This window comes from Pseudogymnoascus verrucosus, assembly GCF_001662655.1.
Source record: "Pseudogymnoascus verrucosus strain UAMH 10579 unplaced genomic scaffold scaffold_9, whole genome shotgun sequence".
In the NCBI taxonomy this organism is placed as follows: Eukaryota; Fungi; Ascomycota; class Leotiomycetes; order Thelebolales; family Thelebolaceae; genus Pseudogymnoascus; species Pseudogymnoascus verrucosus.
The window spans coordinates 199558-210433 of NW_017263660.1; the positions used below are offsets into that span (position 1 = coordinate 199558).

At 50.7% G+C, this 10876-nt stretch overlaps 4 protein-coding genes across 4 annotated transcripts; 3 read left to right on the top strand and 1 right to left on the bottom strand.

Annotated features, from left to right (window-relative positions):
* The first annotated feature begins 111 nt into the window (after positions 1–111).
* On the top strand, positions 112–1490 carry VE01_02334 (uncharacterized protein). The gene is made up of 3 exons (XM_018271844.2): positions 112–409; positions 463–1147; positions 1203–1490. The coding sequence occupies exons 1-3, from the start codon at positions 153–155 to the stop codon at positions 1326–1328; spliced, it is 1068 nt and encodes a 355-aa protein (XP_018132663.1). The 5' UTR covers positions 112–152; the 3' UTR covers positions 1329–1490.
* Positions 1491–1567: 77 nt separating this feature from the next.
* FES1 (hsp70 nucleotide exchange factor fes1) lies at positions 1568–2717 on the bottom strand. The gene has a single exon (XM_018271845.2). It carries the CDS (start codon positions 2370–2372, stop codon positions 1719–1721), a length of 654 nt encoding a protein of 217 aa, XP_018132662.1. The 5' UTR covers positions 2373–2717; the 3' UTR covers positions 1568–1718.
* Positions 2718–3580: 863 nt separating this feature from the next.
* On the top strand, positions 3581–5840 carry ACT1 (actin). The gene is made up of 8 exons (XM_018271846.2): positions 3581–3662; positions 3729–4018; positions 4129–4159; positions 4307–4362; positions 4457–4487; positions 4548–5319; positions 5373–5569; positions 5625–5840. Exons 2-8 carry the CDS (start codon positions 4012–4014, stop codon positions 5656–5658), a joined length of 1128 nt encoding a protein of 375 aa, XP_018132665.1. The 5' UTR covers positions 3581–3662; positions 3729–4011; the 3' UTR covers positions 5659–5840.
* A 535-nt stretch (positions 5841–6375) lies between these two features.
* Positions 6376–10605, top strand: VE01_02337 (uncharacterized protein). Its single transcript, XM_018271848.2, has 3 exons — positions 6376–7213; positions 7398–9687; positions 9737–10605. The coding sequence occupies exons 1-3, from the start codon at positions 6580–6582 to the stop codon at positions 10371–10373; spliced, it is 3561 nt and encodes a 1186-aa protein (XP_018132667.2). The 5' UTR covers positions 6376–6579; the 3' UTR covers positions 10374–10605.
* Positions 10606–10876: the final 271 nt, after the last annotated feature.

Here is a 10876-nt window from a genome sequence, read left to right on the forward strand (position 1 = left end):
ATTCGATAAAGGAAGGCTCGACCCTGGGCACGTAAATTGGCGCTAGCCTCCCAAGCGCTTGTCGCGGCTGTTCCCGACAATAATTTTGTAGCATCGCGGACGTGCCACGAGCGAAGGACGAGGATCTCGACCATTCCCCCAGCGCTCCCACCATGGCCTTAAAAGAGGTTCCGTCGACATTTAGTCGCTTAGTCTTACGAGGCGCTCGCCCTTCTGTCCAAATACTCTCGCACAATGGCAGGCGTGCGGCCTCCAACGCCGCAACACCGGCTCAGGAGCAATCCGAGGATTTCCAGGACCTCGAGTCTCAATCGTCGTTCTTGACCGGCAAGCCGAGCCCGAGAGAGGTCAAATCGTATGATCCGATCAAGAGAGCGGAGTCGCGCAGGACACAACTCCCTCGCAGTCGGTATGGGTCACGAATCGGACTGGGCAGCTCAGAATGCTAATTTGAATGTACAGATATCAATACAGGCCTCCACGATACTTCCGTGGACCTCTGCATCCACATCAACCGCCTCCAACCTCCGACCCAGCATCTCGTCTCTTCGTCCCAGGTCCATTCTCCACGCCCCGATTGGTCGAGACGTACCAGTCCACCGTCGCCGCAGACATCATGACCCTCGCATACTCCCACACACCTCCTGGAACTGTTAAGGAGCCGAGGGCAGATCGTCTGAGATCCTGGGACGACTCGTCTCCATACATGAAGAACAGACCGAAGCGTGGGCCCCGCGGTAGCGATAACCTGAGGCTGCTCGAGAAGGAAATCAACTGGAGGACTATCCCGAAGATCAAGGAGGTGACTGTTCACTGCATGGTGAAGGAGGCAGCCGGGAGCTCGGGTCATCTGCATGTTGCCGGTATGATGCTGCAGGCTATCACCGGGGTGAGGCCCGAGGTCCACAGAGTAAAGCAGACCGTCCAGAATTTCGGTATTAGGGCGGATATGCCGATTTCTCTGACGTCCACCATAAAAGGAGATGCTGCATGGGAGTTCGTCGATAAGTGTGTCAACCTGGTCTTGCCTAAGATCAAAGATTGGCCGGGTGTCAACGGATCTTCCGGAGACAACAGCGGCAACATCGCATGGGGTATCGACAAGAACTCGGCGAACCTGTTCCCAGAGGTCGAGGTCAACTACGATGTAAGTTTTATGTTTGACAGTGATATTATTCGTGCGCAGGACTGACTATCTATAGATGTACCCGCCAGCTTATATTCCCGGATTCCACGTTATTTGCAAGACGACCGCGACTTCCGACCGTCACGCTAGACTTCTCCTTAAGGCTCTTGGTGTACCATTCCATGGTAAATATGTGAACTAGGGTGGTTGAACAGATTTGTATGAATAGCATTGGGAGCGTTGATGTAGGCTATATGTATCTATATATCTATTAGAAAGGCCGAATAGACAGAGCCATTCACTGAATATACCTGAGGATCCAATATTTGTTTATTCATAGTTATCATTATAATTTATTTACAAGGTTCAAAGATCCAGCAACAATGGCATGTCTCACAATAGTAATAAGTCAGACAAATTAGATATGACAAGTGAAGGTGCATGATATTTTATCCTCTCGTTGTATCTTTATATCTAGCAGGTCCTGTCAACCAGGCAAAGGCCCTTTGACTTCTAATGCCCATATGCCCTCATATGCACCGCCATATAACTCCCAAACGCCTTTTTCCGCTCTCGTTTATATATCTCAATCCTAAGCAGATTTCGACGCCTGCTCTCTCAAGTAATTGATAATCCCATCCACAGCATCCATATCCGCCGCATCCACAATCCCATAGTTCTTCTGTCCCTTATCCTTCATATCATCCACGAACTCATTCATCGCCTCCTGATAATTCCTCAACCCCGAGCTAAGCGCATACACCGCCTTCCTCCTCACCTCCCTCGTCTCCTTCTCATTAATCGCCAAATCCACCAGCGGCGGGATGCCCCCCTCACCAAATAGCATCTTCTGGCTCTTCTCATTATTCTGCACCGCAGTCCCAATACACCACGCGGCCATCATGCGCAGGTCCGCCTCGTCGCTCGACAACAGGCTGATGAGCGGCTGCCACAGCTTCAGCGGCTCCATCAGGTTCGCGTTGTCGAGGTTCTCGATCAGCTGCTCGAAGTTGTCGAAGGCGATCATGCGCGCCTCCATGGTCATTTCGGGGTCGGTGGAGAGGATGGCCGACATGGAGTCTTTCATTAGGTCGGCTTCGGAGGGGCCGCCGAAGAGGGAGGCGAGGACTTCGGGGTCGAGGGTGCTGGTGCTGCGGGGGGGGGCGGCGGAGCCATCAGCGCTTGCGACGGGGGCGGCGGAGTTTTCGACGCTCCATTTGAGGATCTTGTTGAGTTGGGGATTCATGGTGGCGGGGTTATAGAGGAGTTTGTGAGGTGAGGCTTGTGTGGTGAGGCTGTGGAATAATGTGTGAAATTCGCGGGACAAGGCTTGGTGGCTTTTGAGAAAAATCCAGGAACTGATAAGGGCGATAAGGATGCACGTGGAAACGTTGCACAGCAGCGGTGTCCAAAATGGCTGCCTAGGTAAATTGAGAATTGAGGATTATTGGTAGGCCGCACGTTATATTCTCGGCGAGGAAGGGTATAATGAATTGTTTGATTAAATTTGAAATTATGTGAAATTATGTGAAATTCTGCTTTACCATATTATTTCGAAGCCGAATATCTCGTTCCTTCTTGTAGGTTCCGAGACATTCTGTACGTATACACGTATACCCGTATACGGCGGTGGGTTGATGCCTGATGCCTGAGGCATTAAATAAAATACCTGGGTCGATGATGACCAGTTATTATACGATGGGTCTAACCCACAAAACCAGTTGATTCAAAAAACGATGATGCGCCTTCAAAGTCCAATATAGGATTGACATACATACTTTAAGCAGCATTGACAATTCCCATAGCATCTAGCATCTATGAACGGATCGTTATATGGCCTCGCGCTTTCATCTCGATATTGCGCTGGACCGCTTACTTTTGGACCTTACCCCACTAATGGCTGCCCCTCCCTTATCTAAATTAAGTGTTGGAGGGTCCGTGTAGCCCGTAAGAACAGCGTGCCATTTGTCCAGAAACGTGGTGGCAGCAGTTCGCCGACCGATGGCTGGGAAAACCAACGATTCCCCCCCTCACTTTCTGTTACGGAAAGGTACATTTGTCCTCTCTTCCCCCCCACTTCCCCCTGCATTATTGAAGAATAGATGGGTGCCTCGACCAGGCCGACCATAAAGGGGATTAAGGAGGCAGGAGGCATCTGATCTTCCAAATCTTGAAGCCTCCTTTTATAGTTACACTGAACAATATATATATGGAGGGGTACTGTAAGACATGACGTTGCTCAATGGGCTGAGCTGTTAGTTGGGGCTGAACAGCGGTACAGTACAGTAATAGTACTCCCCTCCCTCCTCTCCGTCTCTCCCTCTTCTCTCTACCTACTGAGTTGGGGTACGCGCGTTCGTGGCAAAGTGTACAAAATGGTGCTGCCTGCTACGGAGATTCTTAAGGTTGGAAGCCTAAATGAAGTAAAATATGCTATGGTACAACGATATAAAACGTAGATATGTATGAAAGTGAATATTTTTTCAATTGTGCCATCATTCCCTGTACAATTTGTTGGCATTTGATCGGAAGAAACGTTGGTTACCCCCCCTTCTCCCTTTCTCCCCCAGCCTTCCCAAAAAAGTGTACTTACACTCTAAAGTAGGAGTAGGATCAACCACCCAACTCCCCAGCCAGTAAAGCGGCAACTGCCCTTCTCGCCTAGCCCACACTACAACACTACTACAACATCGTCACGTCGCCGACGACTTCCTCCTTCCCTCTTGCCTCTATCTCTATTACATCAAGAACTCCTCCCCATCGACCACGAATTCCTTTTCGTGATCTTCATATATTCTTCACTTACTCTTATCGAGGAAGTGAGCTCTTTTTCGTACCTTTGCACATATTGCACATTTGTTGACGGTTCAACGTAATCCGCAGCCATGGAAGGTAAGCCGATTACCATCTCCCCCCTCCCCCCCAATCTTGCGCGATGCGCATATGGATGGACCTCTTCGAGATCTCAGGGAGCTCATGCTAATACGACTCCATCGCTATAGAAGAAGTCGCAGCCCTCGTCATTGACAATGGGTGAGTTGTCGCATTAGACCCCTTCACCGACTTGATTGTGGGGTAGCTTCTACCCAACAACCTCCGTCACCATCCCGCGATATGCCCTCAACCACCACATTCGGCGACCCTATTCGGCATTGAGCACCATACTGACGATTGTTGCAGCTCTGGTATGTGCAAGGCCGGTTTCGCTGGTGATGATGCTCCGAGAGCAGTTTTCCGTAAGTACCCATCACATCACAGGTGTAGCGTCAGCACGACCGCCAAGCCTGGTGAGCGCAAATACTCGTAGTCAGACACTTACGAACTTTCCAGCTTCCATTGTTGGACGTCCTCGTCACCATGGGTAAGTTCATTTGCATTTGCCTTCGTCTGTTGACGCAGATGGATGCTAACGGTTCCAAAGTATTATGATTGGTATGGGCCAGAAGGACTCGTACGTAGGAGATGAGGCACAGTCCAAGCGTGGTATCCTCACCCTCCGCTACCCAATCGAGCACGGTGTTGTCACCAACTGGGACGACATGGAGAAGATCTGGCATCACACCTTCTACAACGAGCTGCGTGTTGCCCCCGAGGAGCACCCAGTCCTCCTTACCGAGGCGCCAATCAACCCCAAGTCCAACAGAGAGAAGATGACACAGATTGTTTTCGAGACTTTCAACGCCCCAGCGTTCTACGTCTCCATCCAGGCCGTCCTGTCCCTTTACGCTTCCGGACGTACCACCGGTATCGTTCTCGATTCCGGTGACGGAGTTACCCACGTTGTCCCCATCTACGAGGGTTTCGCTCTTCCTCACGCCATTGCTCGTGTCGATATGGCTGGCCGTGATTTGACCGATTACCTGATGAAGATCCTCGCTGAGCGCGGTTACACCTTCTCCACCACTGCCGAGCGTGAAATCGTCCGCGACATCAAGGAGAAGCTTTGTTACGTTGCCCTCGACTTCGAGCAGGAGATCCAGACCGCCAGCCAGAGCTCCAGCTTGGAGAAGTCATACGAGCTTCCTGATGGACAGGTTATCACCATTGGTAACGAGCGTTTCCGTGCTCCTGAGGCTCTGTTCGCCCCAAGCGTTTTGGGTCTTGAGAGCGGTGGTATCCACGTCACCACCTTCAACTCCATCATGAAGTGTGATGTCGACGTCCGCAAGGATCTTTACGGCAACATCGTTATGGTACTTATTACACCCGACCCCTCCTCCCCGTTTCATGCTAACATATGCCACAGTCTGGAGGAACCACCATGTACCCCGGAATTTCCGACCGTATGCAGAAGGAGATCACTGCTCTTGCACCATCCTCCATGAAGGTTAAGATCATCGCACCACCGGAGCGCAAATACTCCGTCTGGATCGGTGGATCCATTCTCGCCTCCCTGTCGACCTTCCAGCAAATGTGGATCTCTAAGCAAGAGTACGATGAGAGGTATGTGCATTCCTAATCCTGTGTGTATTGATGCATTTGTTAACTGTTTTTGCAGTGGGCCATCCATCGTTCACAGGAAGTGCTTCTAAATAAGGTTATTATTCGGTGGTCATTGCTGGTGGAGAGCCTTCCTCAAAATAGGTGAATATGCCTCGGATTTGATGCTTTCGGCGCGAGTTGTTCCGGACGCTTTGCTCCTCTTGTGATTTTAATGGCACAGCTCCATGGTGTAGTCAAAGCGCTCATAGAAGTATCAATGCAACAGTTCTCTAAATATTGTGCTCTCTGGTGTGATTCTGTGTGTTCTATGTGTGCTAAATTGTCACTGAGAAATGGATTGAGGATCATGTGGAGGATGATGCTTCTGACCTTTGCTTCTGTATGCCTTCGTGCATAGCTGCAGCCCCTAGTCTCTACTCTATGTTTCGAAAACATAGGGGTTACATATAAAGCTCGAGGTGTGTTTGTAGTTTGAGAAGGGTGTAAAGTGTTGACGAAAAATAATTATGGCACCATGTACAGAGAAACATCATGTGAGTACATAAGGCATGGAATAGACCTATCTAAACAAATTGGCCTAGTATTATATTATTGGAAGCTAATATTATGAAGGAGGCCTCTTATATAGAGTGTTTATTACAAAGGAGTAAATAATTGTAGCTTGATTATTATTTTATATCTTTTATTATTTTTGCACACGTGAACAACAAACTCAAGTTCACTTCCTATTGCAACGATAAAGCCGTATTAATTCGCTGGTGGAACGTAAAATAATTGCCATACTCAGATATCGAACATTTTGCTCCCAATGACACTGGGACCTATAGCTCTCGGGGTAGCTGTCATCGCCGCCAGCACACCTGCACTACTCGGCAACTCCCGTAACCCCATGCCACCTATGTAACGACCACCATAGCTTCACCACCGTGACGACGCCCCCAAACCAATCCAGCCTATTGCGCGCGAGAATTCCCACTCGACATGCCCTCATCGCCGTAAAACACCCATCCATGGCACAAAACCCCTACGCAGGCTTCAATGCCTCCGCCGACCCGTACACGCAGAGCAGCGACTCCCTCGCCGCCGCAACCCCAAACCCGCCGCGGGAACGCAGCCCGGGTGCAACACCAAGCACAGACGATTACGACCCGTACGGCGACAGATACGGTACCCCGCCTCTAGGCACACCACCACCGCAGCAGGCTGCGAATCGCGAGCAGCAGAGACGCGCGCCGCAGCCGCCGGGGCAGGGGCGCGCGGGGGGGTATGGTGGGTTCTATGCGCAGAGTATTGCTCCGGCGGGCAGCGCTGGGCCGTCGCCTAAGCAGCCGTTGCCGGTGCCGAGGGCGCCGCCGCAGCAGCAGCAGCAGGTGTATGGGGGGAGGGATAATAGGTCGAGAGAGAATTTGCCGGCGCCGGGGCAGCAGGCGCAGAGGAGACCGTCGGATGAGTCGAGGGGGTTTAGGAATGGAGCGTCTGATGGTGGGAGTATGAGGCCGCCTGATGGGCCGGCGGCGAGGGAGTTTAGGAAACCGAGTATGGGGGAGAGATCGTACTCGGGTGGTCAGAATAATTCGGTTGCGAGGGATAGAGAGAGAGCTGTTACGAGGGGGGGTGGTGGGAGTGGGACGAGGCAGATCGAAGGTTAGTAATGTTGTCTCTTCTGGAATGTTTACCCCTTGCTTGGAGGAACACCCCCTTCATTGCCAAGGTGTATAACATGAAGCTACTCCTTGTTGTTAAGCTTCATGTTCAAGTTACTACTTGTTGCAAAGCTCCATGTCATCACGAAGGAAGAACTACAGGGCTAATCCGTGGTTCCGCGCAGATGTTCTCCAATATATCCAGTCCGAATGGTCCTTTATGGCGCAAGACAAATGTGTACCGGTCCAGGTCGCGCTCCAGCTCATGGACTCGAGCTCCCTTGGCCGAGCGAACCAATACAGCGAGTTTCAAGCAACCCATAAGCAATTACAACGAGCGCTGAAAGCTATTGTCAATGAACACCATCAGGGTTTCAACAGTTCGATCGGTACATTCCACAAAATCCAATCAAGCATACAATCGTCTCAGACAAGGTTACGGCAACTGAGGGAATCATTGTCACAAGCTAAAAGTGGCCTGTCAACTACACGCCCAGAATTGAAGGGGTTGGCTTCGACTTCACAGGGTTACGATGAGATGCTCCAATGCCTAGCCCAGATAGAGCATCTGCGGCTGGTGACAGACAAGCTGGAGGCAAGGATATCAGAGAAGCGATTCTTGACAGCGGTTGATGTGCTTCAAGATGCTCTCAGACTACTCAGGAAACCCGAAATGGACAATATTGGTGCCTTGAGCGACCTGCGGGCATACCTGGCGAACCAAGAGACGAGTTTGACGGACATCCTGATCGAGGAGCTGCATAGCCATCTATACTTGAAATCACCTTACTGTCAAGATCGATGGAAGGCCCATGTTAAGGAGATCAGCCAAGGCGCCAGCTCGGAAGGCCGTGACGCTTCTGTGCCTGAGTTACCACCGCTATACCATTTCCTCGACGAACTTGACACAGAAAACCCTATGGTGGAAGACCCGACAAGGAACCCCGAGGCCGACAGCTTCTATTATATCCAATTACTTGTTGAATCGCTGAATAAAATGGATCGACTAGACGTCGCTGTGAACGCTATTGAGCAGAGACTACCTGTTGAGCTTTTCAGAGTTGTGGACAAGACCAATAACGAAGTTGACCGAAGACACCCCAATGTCTCCCGTGGCACTGGCAATAATCAGAAAAACCGAGTTGATCTTGGTATTGAGAATGATGATGTCAGGCACGTTGTTATTAGCGACCTACTGTGGACATTATATGCAAAATTCGAGTCTATAGCCGAGGGGCACCGCGTCTTCCACGATGTTGTCGTGGGAATAGCGAAGCGCGAGAACATTCGTGAACCGGAATCCCTGACGGGTAGTTTTAGAGAGTTGTGGATGCTTTATCAAAACGAGATACGCTCCTTATTACATGACTATCTCGCGACAGATACCAATATCTACCGAATGAGCCAGTCGATTAGTCAAGATGCGGATGTGTTCAAACGGGGGCAGCGAAATAAGAGCAAGAAGATATTCAGCCTATCGGATATTGATCCGAAGTCATCTATCATGAATATTGAATTTGATGACCTGGAGTCTATCCTGAAGACATCTGTGCCGGGATTAGTTTCCGTTTCTAAACGCCCAACGGGCACTACATCGGACGACAAAGCTCCTAAAACCGATGGAGCTGCTACTGGGCATAAATTACTGATTGACCCGAGCGTTTTCAATATGGGTGCCCTCTTACCGCCGTCTTTGGCCTTCCTGCAAAGACTTAAAGACATTGTGCCTCCGGCGCCAGAAATCAAGACGAAGTCGTTGACATCGTTCCTTGACGATTTCCTCGTCAACGTGTTCCTTCCTCAACTTGACGAGACATTGGTGAAGTTCAGTAGCCAAACATTCGAGGAAGGAGATGCGTTCCAGGAAGATCCTAAGTGGGCAGAAGTTGCACGACGGCCTATCCTCAAGGGGTGCTCAGCATTCTTTGATCTCATCACGGCGTTCTGTCGCATGCTGGACACCATTCCGCACGACCAAGCCTTCAGCCAGCTTATTATTACGCAGATGGTCAGTTATTATGACAGGTGCTGCGACTGGTACCAAGCGCTGGTGTCGAAAACCCAGGATTCAGAATCATATGGTCCATCCCTGAAAGCGTCGGCTGCCATCGCAATGGGGCCTGGCGAGATTCACGATACCGTCAAGAAGCTTTGGACGGATGGGGAGGAGAACCGCAGCCTTTTGGACAAAGAGAGTGGTCTTCTAATATTGCAAACAAATGAGAATCCTCTGGCTGACTCTGATATTATATTGGATCGGAAGATTATCACATCTCTTTGTCTGCTATATACGAGTATGAGGTGGCTGGCTAGCAAGATCAACCAGCTTCGGAATATCACGCATCATGACGCTGATTCTTCCCGACGGACAACAATGCGTGCATCACAAAGCCGTCGCTGGACTTTACTACAGGCTGCAGGAGGGCCTGGTGATAATGGCTCTGTATACCTACCGATGACACAAGAGACTGTTGTGTAAGTTCTATCCACTGATTTAAATGATTGTCTATTCTAACAGTTCTAGCGCCTTCGACTCAATCGTCTCGTCATACCAAGATCTCGCCGGCACTGTCCTGTTGAACCTGCACGTTGAGAGCCGATGCCAGATTGTGCAGACCCTCGCACTTGCCCTATCTCCCTCCAACGCACCTTACCTTTTGGAACAAGTCGTCAGCGACCCCGACCCTCGCATCTTATCCCTCAATGCCGAACTTGTCGCCTACGACGAGACGACCAGCCACTACCTCCATGACAAAGAAATAAGCTTTCTCCGCAACGGCCTGGCCCTCCTCATTGACAACTACCTCGTCACCAATGCTGGCATGGTACAGCCCATGAATGCCAACGGCTGCGGACGCATGCAGCTTAACATCCTCGTCCTACAGCAGAACCTCAAAAACATTGAGCCGGATTCCAGCCTCACCCGCTCCGCAGACTACTACGACCTCTTCATGGAGGGCTCCGCCGCTGTGCTGGAGAAGGCCAAGGAGCCAAAGGGCAAGGATGGAAACCCAGAGTTCACCTACGACGAGCTGAAGACGCTGATTGAGCTCTGCTTCAGCGAGCAGATGGCCGACCCGGAGCGAGGAGTTAGCACTGTGGCAAAGCGGAATATGGGAGATCTCCTACTTCAACTCAGCGAGTATATGTGGCAGAGCTGATTTGATGGGACGTTGGTGTTGGAATCATTTTCAGGGGGAAGGCGGGCGTATGGGAACGGGTCACTTGGATGGATACCTTGGCGGAATGATTGGGTGGGATTGTACAGTACATTATATATATCCGATGTGATATTTGGCAGGTGAGCTGGGCGTGTAATATCTATTGGAGAGCGGGCTTCATTCAGGATACAGTTAAGGACACAATACCAGGCAGGCGCTTCCTTCCCACCATCATCATGCAGAACTTCATATTATTTCCCATGCCAAACGCGTGCTCCACTCCGCGGCGTCGCCAAAACCATCAAACGGCTCGCGCCTTGATCAGTGCGACGGTGGCTGACACAGAGGCTGAGCAAACGCAGACGCACAATCTATAATCCAGTACGCATTCCTTGGCGCCACAATAATTTAGCCCGCAACTTGCATCTCCCCTTGCCCAGCTGCTGTGTGGAGAACTTCCCTCGTCCTTCCCCTTCCATTTCGGCACCTCGAACTTCGAAATC

Excerpts from the sequence above, each read along its gene's own strand:
- ACT1 (XM_018271846.2), top strand. Across the intron at positions 4,160-4,306 it reads GCCCTCGTCATTGACAATGG|CTCTGGTATGTGCAAGGCCG; the intron begins GTGAGTTGTCGC and ends CGATTGTTGCAG. Across the intron at positions 4,363-4,456 it reads TGCTCCGAGAGCAGTTTTCC|CTTCCATTGTTGGACGTCCT; the intron begins GTAAGTACCCAT and ends CGAACTTTCCAG.
- VE01_02334 (XM_018271844.2), top strand. The coding sequence starts at position 153 with ATGGCCTTAAAAGAGGTTCCGTCGACATTTAGTCGCTTAGTCTTACGA. Across the intron at positions 410-462 it reads ACACAACTCCCTCGCAGTCG|ATATCAATACAGGCCTCCAC; the intron begins GTATGGGTCACG and ends TTGAATGTACAG. Across the intron at positions 1,148-1,202 it reads AGGTCGAGGTCAACTACGAT|ATGTACCCGCCAGCTTATAT; the intron begins GTAAGTTTTATG and ends GACTATCTATAG.
- FES1 (XM_018271845.2), bottom strand. The coding sequence starts at position 2,372 with ATGAATCCCCAACTCAACAAGATCCTCAAATGGAGCGTCGAAAACTCC.
- VE01_02337 (XM_018271848.2), top strand. The coding sequence starts at position 6,580 with ATGGCACAAAACCCCTACGCAGGCTTCAATGCCTCCGCCGACCCGTAC. Across the intron at positions 7,214-7,397 it reads TGGGACGAGGCAGATCGAAG|ATGTTCTCCAATATATCCAG; the intron begins GTTAGTAATGTT and ends GGTTCCGCGCAG. Across the intron at positions 9,688-9,736 it reads ATGACACAAGAGACTGTTGT|CGCCTTCGACTCAATCGTCT; the intron begins GTAAGTTCTATC and ends TAACAGTTCTAG.